Below are 24,436 nucleotides of genomic sequence, written 5' to 3'. Positions count from 1 at the left end.
GACGTGTCATATGTTTTATTCGTAGTTGATTTATTAAAGAAGAAAAAACAAATATTTTATAAAATATATGTTTTAATTATTCTTATACATCCTATGCATCAGTCAACTCATCACTATAACATACACACATTTGCGAAACATACAATTTGAACAATATTTACAAAAACCTAAATATCACTAAAACGCTTTATCCTAACAATGAGGCATGTGCAAACCCTGGCTCTACAAAGGGTACACCGGGAGCAACAGCATGTACAGACCTCCCTACAGGCGCAACGACACCATGGGCGTGCAACGGATATCCAGCGACTGGTGCTGTCAGGACACTTGGAGCTGGCAGTACCCTAGGAGCCAAAGAGGCACCAAAGGCAGTTGGATAAACTGGAGCAGAATGGATGTGACCAGGATGAATATGAGCAGGAGCGATAGGAAGGGCTCTTTGGATAATAGCGGGAGCACCAGGAAGGACACCGGCGGCATAAGGAGCATTTAACACATGGAGATTTCTCGTGAATGTACTGACTTGAGCTGAGAAGGGTAGTACACTTGGTGGAGCGACTCTGGTGTAACGGATCGCTGGGACTGCATGTACTGCTGGTAGTGGAGCTATGACACTGGCCCGGGTGGTGTAGATGGTTGAAAGTAAAGCAAATGCAACAATCTGAAAAAATGTATGTGGTTGCAATTTGTAAAATATTTATTAAATGGCGTACTTACTTTTAGGAAAGCCATTTTAAATTAGAGATCTTAAAAAAATGTCGACGTGTAAAAAGGTGATAGCGACTGATACATTTCGTCAAAAAAAAATCGGTTTTATACTTGGTAAAAGTGGTGGTGATAATATGTTACGTTTTGCATATCCTTATAGAACGATTTGGTGAAATCGATTATATTGTAGGTATGTATGTACATGTCGCGAAGAAGTTGCTTAATTCAAAGGGTATACGTGATATGTATTTGAATTATAATTAATTAAAATGTAATAAGATCGAATTTTAGATTTTTGGGAAACAGTGAAATTTTTGTAACTTTCATAGTAAAGTATGGCTTTATCAAAGTACGAAAAAATGAAGACCATGGAGGATAAAGTACTTATGGTTTATCCAGAATAAATATATTTAAAAGAATATATTTAAAAAACTCACGCACACATTGCATTCTAATTTACTATACAATTTTCTTCTAGATCACCTCGATGTCTGATATTTGAAGATCATTTAATAAAGATTATTATATAGGATGAATTAATTAGCAGAATTGAGTTAATTAATAATCAGCGTACGGTGAATCGCGTATCGGATTTTATACTTTTAATTCAAAATTGGATTTTTTTTTAACTTAGATACAAATCAAATTACGATATTTGTGTGTTCAGTGCATCTAAGGTTCTTGCCAATGAAATTTATGTCGATACAATTGTAGCAAGATAATTTCTTTATGTTGTTACAATTTTAAACGGAAAGATATACTTAGGTACTTTCAACGTTTTTAAGACTACTTTATTTTTTTATAAATTAGGTCTCATTATCCTTGTTTTTTTATAATTTTTTTATATAGTTTCTCGAAGGTTGTTGGACAGGGTAAAGAGAAGAAAAAAATATATATATATGTTAGAAAAAGAAAATAATATATATTTGATAGAAAAAGATTTTTTTGGGGTTTCAAATTATTTTAGTCGGTACGTATCGGTAATAATTGATGAATAAAATTATCTTAATAATTCTGTAAATGAAAGTATTTTTTTTTTTTAAATCTTCCAATTAAATTCTTTTTATACAACAGAATATTTAAATTCTCTCTCTACTTCCATAATTGGTATTTGTTTGTTTATTAAAAGCTATATATGAAAAAAAGATATATATGTATGGTACTGTTTTCTTATATTATCAGTTTTTAGTTAATTGTAGATTTTTTGTTTGTTTTTTTTAAGACATTTTAAAAGTTGTATGGTTAAGGCTTATAGATTTATTTTTTGACATTAACCGATACTTATTTGTATGAGTCTATGAAAATAAATATTTGAGTATTGAGAAATTATCCAAAATTACACAGAATTTTTAAAAACATAATTTTTAATGTTTTAAGTAATAAAAAAGAATGCGCAAGTTTAGTCACCAAGGTTATACAGATATTGTATACATACGAGTATCTTTTATTCAAATGTGGGTTGTGAAAGTAGAACAAACGCAGAATTACTTGATTGTCTGCTATCAGATGCATATAATCTGTTAGTGCCATATGGTATCTTAGAACAGCTAAATAAGTAAAAATATAAAAATTTTTTTTCATTTAATTTTGTTAATAGGGTTGATAAAGAAACGTATAGTTGGTGATATATGAAACGGAGGAAGACGTGTGACTTTAATGGCATTATTAATAATTTTGTAATATGATTCACCGACATAAGAACATTTTTTTAATTCAATCGCTTCAATGATGTCCTTCTAAAGACGAGATATGAAATGTAGTTAATAATCAGTAAAACTTAATCAGTTGTATACTAAACGATATAATGAATGTAGTAACTTTTTGTCTAGGACAAAATTAGTATTCATTAAGCGCAAATGTATAATGAAAGTGCAATTTAAACGTACATCAGGGCGGATTTATAGTTAGCAAAATCGATATCGAATTACAACGAATATTGGAAATGTAACATGGAGAGATTCCGATTGCAATTTCTTAATTTTTCCTTTTTCAATTAATAGGACAGAATTCTTCTAAATATAATAATTCTATAAGCAAATGAAAAAAATCCAAGTTCCGTTTATCTATAGAGTTAAACTAGAAGCATTCTACAAGCTGCATTCCACTTTATATTACCGACAATGATCACTCTTAAACATGTAGCTACTAGAATCACGTATAATTTGTTCAATTTCGAGGAGCGTTCGTTAGGATTTGATACAAATAAAAAAAAAACTATTTGATTTAACACTTTCGTAGGAATCTTGTTTATTTTAATTCTCTTTTATTTAAGCAATGGTAATCAATAAATCTTGCCATATCTCAATGATTTTCCGAAAGCGTATTCCAATATCTAATCATAATAAGTCATTTATTGAGATATTCACTTTTTGCTGGAGCAACATTGTCATTATCAGCTGACATACGATATAGTTTTAAAAAAATTATAAAAATACTAAATTTTAAATCGAATTTTTTTATGCTTATTTTATGTTCATCTAAGAGTGCCTAATCTAAGGGGATGCATGCATACAAATTAAGCTATTCAATAGTTTAAATTTTTTTTTAAGGTTTGCACTAAAACAGAGCAAAATATTAAGCTTATATGTTGTATTAATTACATGCAGATACTATGCAGATGATTGAGAATCCCAAATAGGGATTTGAACGGAGGGAAAATTATTTATGAATTCAAGTCATCGATTTCCATCGTTACACCAGCCCATCTCTAACCTATTCCATATTTATACCCCATTATAATACTCCAAATTAAATCGATGCTACCGGAATTCCTAATCACTTTCGTTATATTGATGATATAACTATCGATTGCAAAAGTATAACGCGATATTGAATTTTTTTTGTCGCAATTTGCACTTGCCATATTATTTGGGAGGTATGGAGGAAATTATTGTAAGTATAAATACTAAGACTTCTTGCAGAGAAGGCAGTTTAATTTGAACTTCACAAATAAACAACACTTGTGCATAATGGCTTCAAAGATTATCGTAAGTTATTTATTTAAAACTATAACCGTAGAAATAAGTGTTCCAACGTATATACATATGAGTACTAGTTTAGCAACTTTTTTTTAAATTACTTCTTATACTAGTAACTAGGATACAAAATATAATTTTCTTTTCGTATTTTAGTCCATCGTCATCTTCGCAGTCCTAGCAATCTCGAGCTGTCTCGGAGGCGTGATCACCGCAGTCCCTGCAGCTCTACCAGCGGCATATTCCGTTCCATATGCATCATCTTACTCAGCGCACGTTGTTAATCATGCTCTAGCTACGCCACTGTCAGCGCCCCTTATTGCTGCGCATGCGCCAGTCGCGGTCCCTGCACCAATTCCAGTGGCGTACACTAGCTACCCCGCTCTTTACTAAATTATTTGGAATTATGTTCAAAGATCTTTTGAGATTGCTGGATGTCTTTTTGATATTCTTATTATGAGGCCATGGCTTTTTCATTGTGATATGTTTTTAGTTTTTAAGAAATAAAAATGGTATTTGATCTATTTTTTGTTTGTTTTTGATGAATTCTCATATTGGAGTTGTAGCTAAACAAGTTTTTCTATTTAGCTTCGGTTAAGTATTTAAACCTTAATAAGCAATTACAGAATACCAATATAGGTTCCACTTATAATTCCCAACCTCACAGAACTTAAACATTCAACTTTAAATTGAATTTAAACTGCATAATTACTGCATCTAAAATGCGTGGTAATTTACCTATTTCAGTAATTAAAATCTATTGCAAACTATACTAGACAAAAAGTTTATTGGCTCTTTTAAATTTCCCACGCTATTGTTTAATTCTCGGATCACAGGAACTACAAATTAAAAAATTCAAAGCATATAAATAAAAAGAGTTAATTGATTTGAATCAGTACCATCTCATACCCTAAAACAACATGAGTAATTCTGATATTATTGTTATCATAAGTTGCTTGTTCTTAAGTACCACACTAATAAACTCCCAACCAGTTGAAAAATCTGAAAAACTAACAGAAAATTTTGATCCTGCTGTCGAATTTCAATCATCAGTTCACAAAACTTATCAACATGACCTAAATGTAAGAAAACCTTCATATATAGCGACACCTGCAATATTGCCATACCATGTACCACACATAATTTCGTCAAATCCCATTTTGATTCAACCAGTTCACCCCCAAATAATTGGTACTAGTCCTGTTGGAGGTATAGTAGGACCTGTTCAAGAAAATGTTGTAGGAAGTGATGTTGGGGGTGTAATAGGAGGTGCAGTACTGCCACCAGAAGAAGAGAATCATCATGTATATCAAGAGGAGACAGAAAACTTGTCGAAAACTCCCCTAGTGGAAGCAGGAGGTGCGATTTCTCCTGTGAGTATTCTAAAAAGGGATAACACTGAAAAACTGTTTAAGAAGAGCAGTTCTAGGAAGCCAGTAGTGACTGGAGGTATTATTGGTTAATGTAGAATAAGTTTTAGATAGCTGGAATATAATTTTTTCAAATTAGGTATTATAAGTTTTTAGTTGTTAATATATTTTAATATTATAATACTAAAATAAGCTAATAATGTATTTATAATATATTTTGTATGTTAATGCAATGTTGATAAAAGATTGTATAGAGTTTAGTAAAATTAAAAAACGGGTAAAATATATATCGGCAAAAACGATGTCGCCATTTTTCGCCGATATACCATTGATGACGATACACCATTGTTTTTTTTATTTTACAGGTGTTCGCCTATTTTTTTTAACAAAATATATGTTCAACTTCTTTTTCTCTATTTTTCATTCATTTTAAATTTTTATTTACAATTTTTTCCGACAATCATAAAGTTAACAAATGAAAAAATCGATAAAATCGATCGAAATTGATAAAAAATAAAGTACAAAAAAATAAGCCAAAATTTAACAGAACTGATAGTTTAGAACCTCTCTTATTATAAAATATATATTTTTTAAATTTGTCTAATTCCCCAGAAACTGAAAGAATAACAGGTTTTTAGTATAAGTAAGAATCTATTAGTAAATTATTTAATTTTTTAAAGCAGTAAACTCCTAATTATTTAGACAACTTTCATATAATATTTTCAGTTAAGGGTCGTTAAGGAAAAAATAAATTAAGATTTATACATGTATAATAGAAATTAAATTATGATTTTCTGTCTTATTTTCCTTGTTATTCTCTGGTTAAATAAATAAATTAGGAATAAGTGCCTTAAAGAAATTTCTTTAATTACCTTTATTGAATATTAATATTATTCAGATTAGAGCAAGTCTACTAATTAACCCTACTGAATTTATAAAACTATTTAAGAAACTTCATTTGAACCGTGAAATTGTTAAAACTTATTATATGATCTTTACTGATGAAAATGTGTTTATCACTGAGAATACAATAAGCTAACCCTATAGATAACATTATTATTATATTGAGTAAAATAGAATTAAAATTGTCTTATTATTTTTTTCTTTAATTTATATGCATGTAACCAATTTTTTAGTTTTAGATTTTTTAGAAGTTTTGCAATTTTAAGTTCAATATTATTAAAATCAAATTTAGAAGAATATTTACAAAAAATGAACTAGAAGAAACAATAAAAAATTATTCCAATTTGTGGAATAAGATTTATTTTCAACAAACTCAGATTCCATCACTTTTCTCAGAGCATTTTCAAACGATCATTTTCATGAAATTGCTTGAAGTCAAAGAATATAATAGTCCCCCGAATTATATTTAAACAGAATTATACGTTAATATAATTTCTTTTGCTGAAACTTAAATATTACACAACAAAATATTAAATCATTTATTCATCATTAGATCAGAATAATTAGATCCAAGAATGTCATGCAAGCACACATTGTTGTTAATAAACCCTTAAAATGTATCGTTAAAAGAGTGAAAGCTATAATTAGTTGGATGGAACTTGCCAAAAAAAGATTCTGTATGTCAATCGTTTCAACTTGATTTTTTCCAAAAGGTAGGACTAGTTCAAATACAAAGCCCACATCTGATTACTTTTCTTAGCTCTATGTGTTAGGACTCTTTCGATCTTCTCTTTATAAGACCAATAAGACCAAAGTTAATGTATACTTCAATCAAACAAAACATCCAAAAGCATAGCAGATTTAGTATACTTTAGGCTCATGATGTTCTCTAGATAGACAGATGGAAAAGTTTAAAAGTAAACTTTTTTCGTTAAAGTAACAGTTTTCAAGTTAGAGGGCCAAAATGTGACGTTACTAGGTTCAGATTTTTCTAGTACCCTTGACTTGAAAACCAATTTTCACAGAAACCATCAAAATTTAAAAAAAATTCAAAGAAACTTTTTGAAAGTAAGTTTTTCATTGCATAATTTTAATGTATACATTGCACTTTTTCCATTTAAGTAACAGTTTTCAAGTTAGAGGCCAAAATGTGACTTCACTAGGCAAGGTTGGTTTTTCTCAGTACCCAGTGACTTTTAAACCGATTTTCTCAAAAACTGTTGAAATTGCTAGAAAACTTCGAGAATACTTTTTGATGGGAAATTTTCTGGTATATAATTTTAATAAATACACATTTTCCAAAGGGATAAAATTACTAAGATTCTTTCCTAATTGAGAATATTTCATATTTTTAAAGCTATAAGTGCCACATTGAAAAACGGCGAAATGAAGATGCACAAAAGGAACACGAAAGTTGTAGTTCCTAACTAGGGAAAAGCACGATGTTCTATTTTTGACAATATAAGATATCCCAAACATGGTTTACGTTCTAACAAGAAAAGGTAATATGTTGAAACCATCAATAATAGTGAATTAAAATACAGCAAAATGCTTTGTTGATATTTCGGATCAAAAAGATACTATATGTATAGCTATTACTATATTCTAGTCGAACTATTGACAAACACTGTCCTATTCAATGCGGTATTCAAGGAATTAACTGAAAAGAACATGAGAATTGCAAAATTTTGGGAAAATATCGTTTGTGCATTGTTGGACAACAAGCCCAAAAATAACATTGTGCAACATGTTTTAGAAGAAAAATAAACTCGAGGTAGGTGTTCAATAAATGTGTCTTTTACCGCAATTTAAAAAAAAATACCATGGTCCAGGAATACAGTTTCAAATATACGTTAAAGATATTAAGGACAATTACAGAACCTCTATATTTTGCAACTAATTTATAGCTTCGTCAGGAAGAAAGCTAAAAAACAAAAGGATTACACAGTAAAATGTCCAAATGGTCAAACCACCAAATAAAGATTGAAAAAATACGAACGCAATTCTCAAAAACAATAAAATACTTACAATTTGGAAATAAATTCGAGAATTGAAAGAGACATATACATATTAAGTACACAACAAAGGATCCCTTTAATTTATTTCCAAATTGTAAGTATTTTATTGTTTTTGAATATAATGGTGTTCCTATTTTTTCAAGATGTATTTGGTGGTTTGACCGTTTGGACTTTTTAATAGTGTGTAGTTCCTTTCTTTTTTAGCTTTCCTTCTGATGAAGGTACAAATTAGTGGCAAAATAGAATGGAGCTTCTGTAAATATAATAAAGGATTTTTATTTAAACAGACCGAATCCCAATGATTTCTAACTACTTATTTTACAATATGGAGAAAAAAACTAAACTACTATTCATATATAAATACCACACGAGAAATCTCTTAGATGTATCAATTTAGAATTTTAAAACGGAGAACTTTCTGGATACTGTAATTGAATATCCTCCTCCTTTCCTCCTTTTTTACCCCCCAGGGCTGAAGCTCGCTCACTTTAATAACTTCTACAGACGCCCTTAATTATGACCTGATAAACCTTAATTTAAACCAAGCTTCTCGTTCCATCTGACAACGGCGCAAAAATATGGCGTCGCGACGCCACCGTCAACTTAGCGCCGTCACAACTACGGTCCGTCAAACGGTTGTAGTGTCAAATCCATTAATATTTTTGGTGCGAGCGTATTTTTTTACTCCTACAGCCTAGTTTCATGCTAGAAAATAGGTATCGTAGGCTAGAAAATATAGAAAAATAGTAAGGAGGCATGTTCGACTTAGAGTATGATTACTTTTTAGAGGAAGACAAAATGTGAGTAGTGTCGCAATCGCTCTGTTTACAATTCGATGTTGTTTATTGATCTTCTTTGCCAGTGGGAATATACATTCGATATAATATGGTTTATCCGGAGTAGGAATAATTGTAAATGTGTAAATAGTTTGGTCAAAATATTATGTTTGCATGATAGATTGTGTATATTTTAAAATATTTATAATTTCTAGTGCAACATCTGCTTTAACAAATCAAAAAGTCTAATCGTGATAAATAAAAGATTTTAGGGCACTTAAGCAATATCTATATTTTTACATATTCTGGCTCATAAGTAAGCATAAAGCTTCAGGTACGATAACTTTTGCATAAAAATAAGCTGAACAATCTCTGTTAATATATGTCCAAAAATGTTCCAACTTCTTAAATATTGATATTAGTATAAAGATTGGAAATTCAAATTATAAAATTAAAATTTAGAATTTTTGGTAATGAATTTCACGACGAAAATTATATTCAAACTATTCTAAATAAAAAAAAACTCAGAATGTTTGTAAAAAGTGTTCCAAAAATATTAAGAAAAAAATTCATATTTTAACGTTTTGTTTTCTTCAAAGTTTCTCCCTACTGATTAAATACCTTTAGTTTATATTTTTAAAAGTCTTCAACTTCAAACACTTTATACGTTAAATTTTTTCAACCCAATTTTATCATTGTTGTCTATATTTTTCCTATTTAACACCCGCATATGCTTTTTCCTACATTTATACAAAAGGCCCTTATCTTTTAATATATGTGCATACGATAAATAGCACATCGAACGTTTATTATCTTCTTAATTTAATGTGAGTTAAAGCTTTTTTGTAGTAGTAACATTTTATTTTTAGTGCACGCAAGTAGATCAGAAAATTTTAGTTTGCTCAATTTATCTACTGTCTGACATGGCATATCCTCCTTACACGCATGGCTCCCTCTATTACAGGCACGTGTATTACACCTATAGGGACTTTGAAGACAAAATGTAATGTACCTATTTAAATTTTATGCTATTTAGTTAAGTACATACAGAGTGGCCTAGAAAAACTGTTATAGCACTAATTCGGGTAATTTATTAAAAGATGGGAATCCTTGATGTTTTAGCATTATCGTTAAGCATTATTATTTATAGCCTCAGAAGGAGCATAGTTTTCTTTAAAAATTGATATTTTTGCAAGTGTCAATAGTACCAAAAAGAAATACTAGAAATTGTAGTATTCTATTGCTTTTTTGAAATTGTTCTGAGTAAGTTCATCAATAAAGTATGACAAATTGTATTGTACCTTAAGACCTACAATGATAAAAGGGCTAAAATTTTAGTACATTGAAGTTAATAGTCAAAGTAAAACATTCTTTGCTAAGAACCATAGATACAGTTACTAATCAAACATGCAAAATGATAAAACTGAAAAAAACTGTGCTAATAGTAAGTAATTAAAGTAAAATGGTCGACTACCTGTGTCATCACTTAGTTTAAAACACAAGTTTTAAAAAAATAGAAAATTTATCCCAGGAATTACCAGTATAAAAATGTTAAAAATGTAATAACAAAATTAGGACAAAATTAAGTGAATTATTTTGTAACAAAGTATGATGTATAAGGCGTAATAACATTTAAACAATTAGTTTTTTTCGGAAAGTATCCATTACCACAGGCAAACATTTTAAAAAGGTTTTTGTATCGAGCCAGTATATTGCATCTGTTCGTAGCGCTACTTTCTAATATAACTATTATGTTTTCTGTTTTCTGGTAAATTTTAATTTATGTATTTAATAACGATTCTAATAATTCAGTTTATTTCTATGGATAATTTCTATTTTTTGAACTTTTATTTTAATTTTTGAAATAGAGCTTCCATTTCTTTTAAGTTTTTGAAAAATACTAAAATAGATATCCTTTCATATTATATAATCTATTTTTTTTGTATTTTCAATTCTTTTGGTTCCTAAGATATAATTATTGTTTCCGGAAAATTAAGTTATTTATTTATTGATTTTTTAAAATTTTATGGTAATTTTTTTATTTTTAAGAGTTTATCATAATACGCTTAATAGATGACCCTAATTTTTAACTGTCTTTTTTAGTTACTAAAATTTTTGAAAATTTTTACTAAAACGATAGCATTGCTATCTACTTATTTGTATTTGAAGTCTATATTGCATTCTGGATTATCAGTCAAAAATAAAGATTCGCATTGAGAAAGCCTATGCAATCTTTGTAAGGTTCAAGAAGCTATAAACAGAGCAAGTCGAGATCTTGGACCTAAGAATTAATATGCTAAAATATTGGCGTACCTTTGTTTAACCTTTTGGTGTACGTATGTACATGGCAAGCGTAAATTAGAAGCCTTCAGGATGCGATCTATAGTAGGATGTTGAGAATTTCATGGATCGAACAAATTGCCGACATGGAGACCCTGAGAGGAATGAAGAAAGACGTTGAGATCCTATAAGAAGTGAAAAAGAGAAAACCGCAATATCTCGGCCATGCAGGTCTAAGAATAAATCTAGATCTATGTATAACATATGGGAATTTAAAACTCTAAATAATTTAAAGTAAAATTGGGGAAAAAAGTGTTGGAAGAAAAAGAATATCTTAGCATTGAAAAACAAGACAAGGGTGCCTCGTCGAGTTATCTTATTTATTTAACGCAGCAGTATTCAAAATCAAAATAACAATGATGATAGCTTTCTTATTTCTATACCTTCAACACGATAAGCGTTTTTGATTTCTAAGATCACGATCCCAAAGAAATTAAATTTTTTCTTTATTAATTCTTTAACTTTCGAAGTCATTTTTTTTATTTTTTCTGCGGTAAATGATAATTAAGATTTCAATTTATTTTGTTACAATAGCTTCAACAAAACCATTTTTACTTTTTAGACAAATGTAGTTAAACTTAGAACAAGCTGTATATAAGGGGTTCTTATTAATATAAAAACCATATTTAATTTTTATAAAATTCGGTAGTAAATAAAGAAAATAATAATTCTAAGGCATATTTTATTATGTTCTTGGAATAATTTTATAAAGCTTAAGCTGTAGGCTAGCAAAAAAAAATAGTTTCATCTCTTCACCAAAACACTTTCTTTTTTACAACAAAGGTTCCAGTCATTATTAAAAACGTAAGAGACATAATGAGTGACAACATTGTGGAAGTGCCAAGTACTTTTGAAATGCACCTTCCTGTCCTGTAAGTACAACTATATTTATGTACCTTAAGAAATCAGTAAATGTTGATCATAATGTTATAGTGATGAAAAAAGTGGACTAGGTGAACTAGCTTGTTATGAAGAAAAAACTACGCAGGAAGAGGATTTAAAGATTTTAGAGAAAGACTGGTATTTTCCTGAAAATACATTGTAAGGACAAAGAGTAATGGATAGTGTAGTGCTAGAGTCTAATAACTCTTGAAAACATTTATTTAGTTAATAAAATAATATTTGAGAGATTATTTGCCACTTACTGACTTAGAAGTAACACATGTAGAAATCTTAATAATAGACGTTTTTTAAGGTCTTTATTTGAAATTATTAAAAGAGGAGAAATTATACCAGGTTAATTCATAAGCTTAATAGTGTCTTGCTAATTCAGTTCAGTTCGATTTCATCATCTCATCTCACAAATACTGGGGATCTGCGATAATATGTTTGAGAAAATCGTTTAAAATTTCGGAACTTTATTATTTTTTGTCATTCTTGTTTTTTTGTTGGAAACTGCATTTAATTCAAAATTCATCAACAAACTAAGAGTTTCAATATTTTTTATAGTTGTATTAAATTGGATTTAAGTTCAAATTATTGATCCTCCCAGAATCATTTAACAAAATCTGCACAAAATTTTTCACCGAAAAAATTATTTTTGTCGAAATTTGACAGAATACGTATTTTTATAGATCACAAATATGACCATATTTTGCATTAAAAACTCAACGATAGTGACTTATAAAACATCGATCCATACCCAGCATTTCCTAAACTATATATAAGAGAACCGTACCTTTAACAATCAATACGATGTCTATTCCAATTAAACCTCTGTTTTATTATAGAAACTAGTAATAAGAAAGAAAAATTAATTTAGATTAGACTAGAATTGAATTCTGTTCAAAAAACTTTCCATATTAATGAATATTCAGTATTTACAAATTTTTTCAGGGGTATGACTGTCACTTCAGGCAGCGTAACCGTGAAAAAAGATGAAAACAACCTTATAGGTATAAGCATAGGTGGAGGAGCACCACACTGTCCTTGTCTTTACATAGTCCAAATATTTGACAACACCGCGGCTAGTAGAGATGGAACCCTTCAATCAGGTGACGAATTGGTCTCCGTCAATGGTCAACCCGTTAAAGGAAAAACTAAAGTTGAGGTGGCCAAGATGATCCAAGCTGCAAAAGAGGAGGTGGTGATTAATTATAATAAGTTACATGCCGATCCTCAACAAGGAAAAAGTTTAGATATTGTTTTGAAGAAAATGAAACATCGACTCGTAGAGAATATGAGTTTTTCCACTGCTGACGCTTTAGGTTTATCAAGGTTTGTTGCCTTATTTGTTAAATTTTATGATTTATTTTGTATATTTTCATCCAGAGCAATTTTGTGCAATGATACTTTAGTCAAAAAGATGCAAGAACTTCAAGACACGGAACTTATGTACAGGGGACTCGTTGATCATTGCAAAAGGGTATTACATGTAAGTTGTAAATGAATGATTCTATGTAAATAATATGTGTTTATAAATAGCTGTTTTAATATAGGCTCATGTGGAACTTCTTCAAACAATAAAAGCAATGGGAGATGTATTTGCATCATTGGCTGTAAGAGAACCACAACCTAGAGCAAGTGAGGCATTCCGACTTTTTGGGGAACAACATAGAAATATGGAAAAGGCAGGGATTGATATGATTAAAAAAGCGAAACCGGTAAACAAACTAAAACTTGTATAATAATAGTAACATTGACATTTTACCATGCAAGTATATTAATAAATAAAATCCTATTTCTCTTATATTCACCAATATATCAGGAAAATAATTCTTGTAAAATGCCTAGTTAAACTGTATGTACTGACATATTTTTTATTAAGGTTTTATCAGATATGGGCACCTATCTCCACAAAGCTATTCCTGACACAAGACTTACAGTGAAGAAGTATGCAGACGCGAAATTTGAATATTTAGCATATTGTTTAAAAGTAAAAGAAATGGATGATGAAGAGTGCGGATACGCTGCCTTACAGGAACCTATTTATAGAGTTGAAACAGGAAACTACGAATACAGGTATAGTTATGCAAAAAAAATAATAGAAGAAACAATTTTACCATTATACAGAGTGTCATGTGGTAGCTTTCATATTTTAATAAGACACCTTATATATTAATCCATTAAAATTTAATGTACCACATGCATACCATACTTTTATACAGAATAAACGCATTTCTTTTTACTAAAATGCACTAAGTAACGGAAAATTTAAAAATTGAAATATTATTGATGATTAGGATTGAGGATCAGATGCGAACCCAGAATGAAGTTGTTAAGTTATTTTAATCAATGCATCCTGAAAAAATCGTGAAAATCGATGCACTAGAAAGTTTTAAAAAAGAAATCTAAGTGGGAAAACAGTTTCCGTTAACCTCAAAAAAATTATTCAATAAACAACCCCCTACTTTTAAAAAAACAACACTTTTAAATTTTTCAAATTATTTTTCAGTATCACCATTTGGTTTAGGGTCAAAATTTATGGCAGATGATTTTTTTTCGAAATTTTATCTCGTTTTTTAAACCTACAGTTACCGTTTTTTAAATTCACCTTTCAGTGCCCTTAACTTTCTTAAAATACATTTTTCGCCTTATATTTATAGGAACTTTTTTTACCATTTTTAGGAGATTTATCACCCCGCGAATTTTTTTACACCATTTTAATGACACCCTCTATAAAGCAATTATAGGAATTATTCGAAATTTTAGGTTAATTTTACGATGTCGACAGTTAGCAAGAACGCGCTTCGCGAAGCTCCGTGCAGACGTCTTAGTAAAAATGGAGCTTTTAGACAGCAAACACGTCCAGCAACTTGGAGGACAACTCGTCCGTATAGTAAAAGCCCTTAGCGAAATGCATGAGCAGCATCTAGCCGCCGTATCAGGACCTGCTCTCTTTCCTGTAGAAGTAGATCTGTCCAATAGTGCTTTTCAATATAAGAGTACCATGCCTGTAGTACCTGTATGTAAATTTTGTAGGTATCGATATGATATTTTAAATAATTATAACTTTTATAGGTTTTTAATGAAGGTGACGATTTGGAAATCGATTCATCAGCCGAAGAAATCAGCGAAGCAATTTTGAACAGATCAATATCAAAAGAAAATGAGACTAATGGTAGTGAAGATCTCAGTCCTTTGTTGCCAGGCTTATCAATGACAGATGACGTTGAAAAGGAACCAAACTATGATGCCATGGATAATCTGACATTATTGTCTACTTTATGTTTGGAAGAGAGTCCTAGAAAAACCACTAATATTGCAGAGGGAGAATTATTGCCAATGTTAGAGTAGTTTTATGTTAAATTTAAATTTTAGGAAATTGGTGTATATTTTATTATGAAATAAAATCTTGAAAAAAATGGTTTAATAATGTTGTTTAAGATCAGCTGATAATATAACTATACTAAATGACTGTTATTAAACTAGGTGCTTATTTGACCGTAAAAACTTAATTGTTATAGAAAGACACTATTGATTTATTATCATTGAAATTTATTTAACCATAACGTATTGATAAAAAATCTAATACCTTATACAACACAGAGATGCAAAAAAGAAAGGACCGCGCACCATTTCTTTTATTCACCAATTACGTTTTAATATAAATAGGAACACTCAAAAAAATTAAAATCAGTATTACCAAAATGCCGAAATACTTCATAGTTATGTGCCTTTTGCACCTCACTAGTGCAAGAATTGTATACCCATCACCAAATTATATAAACGTGGCAGAAAATAAAATAATTCATACTCAAGAAGCTTTGTACTCGAGAAGACCAGTCGCCACCAGTTTCAGCTTTCGAAAAGATGTATTTCCCAAGTTTTATAATTTAGAAGGACCAATAGTTCATCTTCCTGTAGTACCAAGACAAGCTGAAGTTAAGGTTCCATTGGTCATTTCCAAAGAAGGATGGCAAATAAAGAGTTTTCTGTATCAAAATGGAGAAGTTTTTGCAATTTTTCCAATAGGATCATTTATTGTAAAAGATGTTGAATCTATGAGAAAGGAAGCGGAAAATGTGACAGCAGAGAAAACCGAAAAACCTGTAGTAGACGTAACAGAAGTGCCAATAAATAGTAGTGAAGATGTGAAAGATATAGAAACCGTAACGGAAAATATAACTGTATTTGATAAAGAAGAGATAAGCGAAACACCCTTGAAAATTAAAAACTAATATAATGGTGCCTCTACTTACTAGAAGTCCTAATATTGTTAAGTTTAGTATTATATTAAGAAGACATTGTATTTAATGAAACATATATTGCGCTAGTCCATCAATATATTCTACATTGTTTAATAAAATGTAAGTGGTAGGCTTTTTAACTATAAAAGTAGTTTTATTTTATTGCATTTTTGTATATACAGTATATTTTGTTCGTTAGACATAAATACCAACTTTGCTACTTATTTTAAAATATTTTTTATTAATAGATTCATATACACATCTTTATTTTGTCTTGTCTTTGATATTGCGTGGTGCTAAAATGAAGTAGCTTTAATATCTAATGCTAATTAATAAACTAAGGGTATACATTTGCATATCTTCAAAAGTATACAGGGTGTTAATTACTGACGTTCAAATTTTACAATATTTAAGTTAAGTAAAAATGTTTTTTAATGAAAGACCCTATATATTTTTATGATGATATTGACGTAGGATTTTAATTTTGTTTTGTTTGATATAAATATATATTGCTGGTTTCTAAACTTTCTTTTACTGTAACCTAAAGAATAAGGTTAAAAAAAATGGAAAATCTATCCAAAGAGGGCATATTAAAAATTTACTACATAAATAGTACCTAATTTTTAAATTTAAACGCATTTATAATTGATATGGATTTAAGATTTTTAATATTGTTTTATTTTATTTTGTTGGTTAGTATTCAAATTTCAATATCTTTGATCACTCATAGGTATGTAGAAATACATTGTTTGTATAATTTGTGCATATTGAGGTAGAGTCTGTATGTATAGAAATATATCAGATAAAAAGGAAAATTGAAAGAACTCGTCCATTATCTTAAAGAGACCTACGTAACCAAAAAAAGAAAAAAAAATGAAAAAATGAGACTGAGACTTGGAGTTTTCATTTTTTTTTCTCTAAAAGGGAAAAGTCTAAATAGACAACATAAAAATATATAAATTATCCTATTAAACAAAGTGTAAATATCGTAAAATTTTAACGTCAATATTTAACACTCGGTATAATTTTGAAGACTCAAATAAAAGAAGCGACCTATAGTTTATTAATCAGCAATAATGTTTTGAATGATTTCAGCTAAAAATATTAAATATCCTTAAAGGGAGTAAAAATATGTGTATACGAGTACATTCATTACGTAAAAATACTTTAATCGAAGAGTAGAGTGCATAATATAGGGTATCCTAACAAACAGAATTTCTTGTATAAACAAAAATGTAATAAAATAAAAGTTCCATAAAATTATATTCTTTCGAGAGGCCTCTAATAAAATGCCCACCCTGTACAAAACTATTAGTTTAGATTAGGACGTTATTTTTACAAAAACTTAATTTTTAATCCTTTTGATTACAGATTTTTATACAAATCCTTAATTATTTGTTACAAATACCATATAATAGAATAAAAATTTAGGATATTTGCTACAAGGTAACACTTTTATAACGTGATTTTTAATTTTCCGATACATCCGTGAATAGTCAGCATTTTTATAATCAAAAGTTTTTTTAATCACCTGTCCTGCATATAAAAGAGAGTACTATTGACTAGGTTTACATTGAACGGTGTGAAAATCCGGTATAGAATCTAAAAACATTTAAATTAAAAAATATTTTTTTTTATGAAAATATAAATATATGAAATATTTCTTATTTTAAAAAAGAGAAATAATTTAAAAATACAATTAAGGTATAATTTTGTATAAAATTATTATAATAACATTTATATTATAGTATAATTTAATGTTACCTGTTTTGTTGGGTATGACGTCATTATTTAAATAAATATAAATTTATAAAATACTACTATACATATCTCATACGTTCAATTATTGAACAGAAGAATTAATTAATGTTTTTTAAGGAATATAATAATTAGTAATAATAATATTAATCTTTATTTCTTTCAACAAAAAAAAAAACAGAATTACAGTATCTGCAAGGCAAAAGATAAAAGAAAAAGGCTGAGTTCACTTCAGTAATACTCAGTTTTCACTAAAGTGTTCTTCCACTCAACCCTTATAACTAGACTAACTAAAAATAACTAATTTTAATAAGCAACAATAAAATTGAAATTTATATTTTAAATTAACCGAGTAAATACTATTTATTACCAAATGCCAGGTCTGAATTAGAAAAGATGTTTTATTAATAGAGAAAAAAAGATGACATTAGAAAAATGAAAACAAGGAACTAAAAGAAAATTCAATAAACAAAGATTAAGAAATAATTATAATAAAATCCATATAAAATTACACTTTCTAATAGTAAGTTACATATTAATACTTAGAAAAGAAAAAAAAATGCAAAAAACATTTGGTGTTGCATAATTTATATTAAATTAATCAGAATTTAATATGATTATTATATATATTTTATATTATTACATATATCATATGTTTTTTAAAATTGTTTAAAAACACAGATACTGGTTTGTGCTGAAGGTCCGGGAATATTGCGTTATATAATGACTTTATATATTAATATTAGTAATCAAGTGCTTAAAATGAATCCATAAAATATTGCCTAATGATACAGATCTTAAGATGTGATTGATTAATCTGTTTAAATTTTGTATTGAAAATAAAATGCATCATTTATTTATTTTCATACCTTTAAAATTAAACTCAAAATTTAACTCAGTAACTTAATTTTACTTAAATTAGGTAAACATAGTAAGGTATAAGTAATGGTAACCGCTTGTCACACATATATAATAAAAAAAATACTCGATCGAATTGTCCAAGGATACTGTTAACATTTTCATTTAATTCATTTGCAATAAAGTGCTTCTATTTAACGAGATGAGATTTACGAACGATTGTCAGAAGCAAAAGGAGATTTTGAAATGACGTTACATTTTGATTTTGAATTACGTTTTTTTTACAAAAACTGTACTATTTTTTTTTAAAACTTTGTACTACTTAAGTAACAAAATTTGCATATTGTTAGCGGATCGCATGAGGGCTAACTAATTGGTCGCTAACGTTATTAAGAATTTAGCAACACTATTGCAAATTTGATTTTTTATTATCTAGTCTTTCTCTTTACACCATCGCAACACTATATACAGAGTGTCTGCAAAAGTTTCAACATTTTTTTAATATTATTAGATAGGTCGAATAGCAAAATTTGTTTTTTGTATTTGCTGTGTAAAAGTGAAGAGGATCTAATAATTTTTTTTATTGTAACTATGTATACTGATTTATTTTTATTCTTAGAAGCGCTTGGTTAAAAATTACAAAGAAAACTAGCTGGTTCATATTTTACAACAGTTTTCATGTTTAAACAAACAGGACATCCCAAAAAAAAGAAAATATTGTTTTAAATTAAATATACCAGGTTAATTCTTTAAATCTTGGGCCCCCTTTTTATTAAAGATAAAACGTGAATTATAGAGCTTAATAAATGGTGTTTCTCGGTATTTTTAGCGATTGAAATTTTATATTCACAACAGAAAAATTAAAAATCGCGGGAAAACTTAATGTAATCCTTGCGAAAACTAAAGAACGCAATAAGAAGATTTATTGTCACTCTGTTGTTCCTACACTTTTCCTTACAGATGATCAGCTCGGCTACCTTGCCATTCATCCAAACATGAAAAGGTATAAATGCAACAGGAAAACCTGGGCAAACGCTAGTTTGTTGCATTTAGTCTCCTACTAAATACAAATATAATAAATACCCATTAAAATGTTAAAGTACTTACTATTTTTTTCTTCTCTCTTAATTTGCTGTTTGGCAGCCCCAGGTAAATAAAACAATTTTTTTGTTAGTTTTGGATTATTTTGAAAATATCGTTTTTTAATTTAATGAAATATATTTTTTTAACCAGCTTTTAACCTTAATTTCCAAAAATAAAAATTTAGATATATTATGTTATTTTTAAAATTATCTGAAAAATAGCAATTAATTTAAATATAAACCAAAAATTATATAATAGATAATATAGGTAGAGTTATATTTTAAAAGGAAAAAGAAAATAAATTAATTTACATTTTTTACACCTATATCAAACTTCTGAGTTAGTTTTCGAAACAAAAAATTAAAAAGTGTGCAAGGAAATATTAATTAAATTGATTCAGCCTATTAAAAATTGTCAGGAAAAAAGAAATTTAATACAATTATTTATTATGCTCAAAAACCGTAAGAATAACAAGAACCATAATGCGATTTACAAATTATAAAAAATTGAATATTTCCAGAGATATCCGGAAAAAAACGAAAACGTAAAAAAAATCTGTTTTTTAAGAACAAAAAAGTGGCCATGAAAAAGTGTTTATTCTTTATTTTTTGAATTTTCGGTTTTTGCTCCAGAAATATTCGGATTTTTTAAAATTTTTGGAGGGCATTTCACAAATCATTAAATTACACAGCTGGACGCACATTTCACCGATCATGCACCTTTTATGGTTTTCAATATTCACCCTCAAATTTGGGATAAGGTTTAATGTTTTTCTAGTTCGTGGATGAATTCAGTCATATTCTGCAAAATCAAATCTAAAATTTTTTAAACTTTTGAATTTTTCATTGCACCTTATAAATAAATAAATAAATAGATAAGCGAAAAAATTCAGGGGCTGATTCTTTGGTAAATTTTAAGAAAAAACTTTATATGAACGTATATCCTAAAAGTCCTAACTTTTGAGGTACCGGGTGGTAAAAATTGAATAAAAATATAGGTTTTTTTACAATACCTCTGAAACTCCTGTAATTTTAGTAATTTTGGTATGCATTTTCTATGCATCAAAATGCATTTTCTGAGGCTCACAAATTTTTTTAATTTGTATCAGTGTCCGGTACTGGATATTGATGACTTGAGAAATCGAATCATTAATTCATGTGCCGTAATTCAAAATTCTCCCGGAATTTTTTATCAGATTCGTCGACGAATGCGGCGACGTATACTTGCATAATGGCAGAGGGAGGTCATTTTGAACATTTTTTATAGTTATTTAATTTCTTTTTCTTTCATTTGGTTTAAAACAAAAATTAGAATCACATCTAAACATTAATAATAAACACGTAATACATTTAGGTAGATGGATTTAATTTTTTTAATCGAATACGCAACCTCGGACAAAAGAAAGTCAAGAGATCAAATTTGCTCAGAAATAAATGAGAATTACAAAAACAAAAAAAAAATAAAAAAAAGTGGCAAATAAAAAAAATTAGTGAGACTCAGAAAATGCCTTTTAATGCATAAAAAATGCATACCAAATTTTATTCAAATATCTACAAGGTTTTTACAGGTATTATAAAAAAAAACATATATTTTTCTTTAATCTTTACAACCCGATATCTCAAAAGTTACGCCTTTTAGGACATACGTTCATATACAGTAAGAATCAACCCCTGAAATTTTTCGCATCTATTTATTTATACCCTGTATACAGGATACTCCTTTTTTCTCTTTGTAGCTTGTTTGTATTTATTTTTATATCTACAGATAACTTTATGATGATCAGAAAAAAGGAATTCAGTGATTCAATTGAAATAAAAAATTAACATTTTGTTAACTCTTCTCAATTTTTGTATTTCAGTAAAAACTTACCTTATAAAGTTTTCTTTTATACTAGTTATAATACACATTTTCTAGTTTTTTTTTGTAGAAGTTTAAAGTTATCTTCTAATAAAATTAAAAATACCGCGATACAAAAGTCAGCTTTTTTTCATTCACATACTGTCTTTAGATAATACTCGAGTACTATAAATAACAATGATCTGGTGTTTTTGTACAAATCACCTGATTGTTATTTATTATTATTGTTTGTTATTTTAATTTGAAAAAGTAGTGCTGTGTTAAATTATGTTCTACTTTTTTTTGTAAATTTGATAATTATTTCGTACATTATTGTTAATTTTTACATCGTTTTATTATATGTAATAAAGAATAAAATTAGAAATTTTCAAAAATATCCTTTAAACGTTGTCTTAGATATCAATACAAAGTTTTTCATGCTATATATATTTTTTTTGTTTATCTTTATTATATTATATTTCAGGATTTTTCCATCCAGCTCCGATAGTCTACCATCCTGCTCCAATTAAAGTGATTGCCCCGGCACCAGCGATTGTACCAGTTTATACTAAAACAATTATAGCACACCCTGTACCTTTACATCCGGTACATCCATGGTGGGGATAGAAATTTAAAAAAAATTATAAGTTGGACTTTTTCGGAATGAATATTTTGCAATGGTTACCAGGGATTATCATCGATAAATAAATGTAGATTAAAAGAATTTTTAGATATTTTGTACAGTTTATATACGAGTATTTTTATGAAATTAAACAATCAAATGTTTATTATAAATGTGTTTTACTTTGGCCTAATTATGCTGCTTGTTAATGAGTAATATTAAGTCCAAATTGAGTTAGTTTAATTATGTTTTATACTTTCTTAGCCAATAATCAAAAAAATGGCAAGATGCGAACGTTTGCTTCAAATATTCCTTAATGTGAATAAGTAGCTTGAATTTTGTACACAATATATCAAAAATTCCCGCTATACCGTACAAGAAGACATACAGGGTGACAATTTAAAAACTTGATTGCTACCCGTTGGACAAGGTGAGATACACCCCTAAAATCTTAAATAGAAAGGGAGGTCGAGTGATACATCACATTTCAAAAAATTCTTCATTGTTTATCAAGGAAAACACAAATTTGAAATTTTTATCATTATTTAATTAAATGTTGAAAATGATCTCTGTTATTTTGACGACAATAATAAAGACTACTTTCACGTGTATTTTCAGATGATTCTCTTGATATAGCACGGTATTCCTGAACTATTCTATGCTGGAGTTGTTCTAGAGATTCGTTTTAAAAATACCAACATGTTTCGGCCACAGCGGTGTCCATCATAAGGTAATAAAAAGTTTAAAATTGGTATAGATTATACACACCAAGGTTTGAGTCTATGTCAAAAAACTCTCTATTAATTTGTTTATTTTATTTATTTACATTTATTTACACAAACATACGTAACAACAAAAACTGCACATCCTTTCACAATGCTTTACAATATATCCAAATCCTGTACATTTGGTCACCATATACTTATATGGAAATTACACAAATTTTTCTCTGAAACTTGCTCAAGTCTTCTTGTACGTCTTTTTCCACTTTTTTCCTCATAATTCAATTTCGTTCAAACAAACTTTCGCCATTATATGTACAAACAGTATTCTTGTACAGATATCCATTTTATTATTGGATAGTGAGTAATACTATATACTTACAGATGGCGGTCAAATCAAAAATATTACAAATGCTTTGGAGTTGTTTCATAGATGGCAAAAGTAAAACTACATAGTATAAGAATGTACAAGACATGTTGTTGAGTTACTTTCACTGAAAGTATTTTATATTATTCTTTGTAAAGAAAATCGAAATAAAAACCATTTCAATGGAACAAATTGTGACTAATATTTTTGCTTACGAACAATTTAAAGTATTGTAAGATCGACTTATCAATATCTACTTATAGTAGAATAAATTCTAATTATTAATATCCGTGTCTAGTACTAATATTATACCGCAGTTTCCTCGTTCATTATTCTTCGTTCAGTCTTTAAAAAACAAATGCCAACCAGCAAGATTACACAACGTATCTCAATGACTTGTCGTTTTATTTTTTCCCCGTCACATCTGCCTGCGACAGTCGAAATTCGAAATCTCCGGATATTCCGTAGATTCACCCGCTCAAAAACAGGAAAAAAAAACTTTGGAGAACAGCGAATTTATTTTATTAGAGGAAGAGCCAAGATGGCGCCACGGGCGTCTCGCACGACCTCGTTTGGGATTATGCAACGTCTGTGTTGACCTAAATGCTTCCACGTGTTAGATATATGGGGGGCGGAGACGGATTGCATGGATTTTTTAATAAGTATCTACAGTTAAGGCCGAAAAAATAAGAGTATTGTAGTTTTTCATGTAGAATTAAAAAAAAAAACTTATCACTGTTGTATTTTATTTACTTAACAGTTATTTTGATGAATAGCAGGAAGAGTCAAAACATAATATTTTTATCAGCATAACAAATAAGTTTTAATTTCAAATAATATAAGTGTCTAACACAATAAGAGTATTCTAAAAAATATTTACAAAAAGCAATTAAATCTTTTATAAAATAATCAATAGTATTTAGTAGCATGACGGTGTTAGAATACCAAGCTTTTTTAATTTCTTCTCATAA

At 28.6% G+C, this 24,436-nt stretch overlaps 2 protein-coding genes and 1 long non-coding RNA gene across 6 annotated transcripts; 2 read left to right on the top strand and 1 right to left on the bottom strand.

The window, feature by feature from the left end:
• Nucleotides 1–54: 54 nt before the first annotated feature.
• Nucleotides 55–875, bottom strand: LOC126739492 (uncharacterized). The gene is made up of 2 exons (XM_050445193.1): nucleotides 718–875; nucleotides 55–661 (listed from the first exon to the last, which is right to left on the bottom strand). The coding sequence occupies exons 1-2, from the start codon at nucleotides 730–732 to the stop codon at nucleotides 188–190; spliced, it is 489 nt and encodes a 162-aa protein (XP_050301150.1). The 5' UTR covers nucleotides 733–875; the 3' UTR covers nucleotides 55–187.
• A 7,708-nt stretch (nucleotides 876–8,583) lies between these two features.
• On the top strand, nucleotides 8,584–15,405 carry LOC126739776 (PRKCA-binding protein). 4 transcript variants are annotated; one of them, XM_050445589.1, is made up of 8 exons: nucleotides 8,607–8,774; nucleotides 9,620–9,753; nucleotides 12,927–13,307; nucleotides 13,362–13,464; nucleotides 13,529–13,693; nucleotides 13,858–14,051; nucleotides 14,742–14,994; nucleotides 15,051–15,405. In XM_050445589.1, exons 2-8 carry the CDS (start codon nucleotides 9,674–9,676, stop codon nucleotides 15,324–15,326), a joined length of 1,452 nt encoding a protein of 483 aa, XP_050301546.1. In that variant the 5' UTR covers nucleotides 8,607–8,774; nucleotides 9,620–9,673; the 3' UTR covers nucleotides 15,327–15,405. The 4 variants fall into 4 exon arrangements, with proteins under 4 accessions (XP_050301547.1, XP_050301546.1, XP_050301545.1 ...); XM_050445588.1 differs by lacking the exons at nucleotides 8,607–8,774; nucleotides 9,620–9,753 and adding exons at nucleotides 11,908–11,962; nucleotides 12,024–12,131 and having other exon boundaries at nucleotides 14,742–15,007; nucleotides 15,064–15,405; XM_050445587.1 differs by lacking the exons at nucleotides 8,607–8,774; nucleotides 9,620–9,753 and adding exons at nucleotides 11,932–11,962; nucleotides 12,024–12,131.
• Nucleotides 15,406–19,836: 4,431 nt separating this feature from the next.
• On the top strand, nucleotides 19,837–22,549 carry LOC126739483 (uncharacterized). Its single transcript, XR_007661641.1, has 2 exons — nucleotides 19,837–19,984; nucleotides 22,239–22,549. It is a non-coding gene; the product is annotated as an uncharacterized LOC126739483 (long non-coding RNA).
• The last annotated feature ends 1,887 nt before the right edge of the window (nucleotides 22,550–24,436 follow it).

This window comes from Anthonomus grandis, chromosome 8, assembly GCF_022605725.1.
Source record: "Anthonomus grandis grandis chromosome 8, icAntGran1.3, whole genome shotgun sequence".
Taxonomy (NCBI): domain Eukaryota; kingdom Metazoa; phylum Arthropoda; class Insecta; order Coleoptera; family Curculionidae; genus Anthonomus; species Anthonomus grandis.
This window is presented reverse-complemented; position numbering and strand designations above follow the sequence as displayed.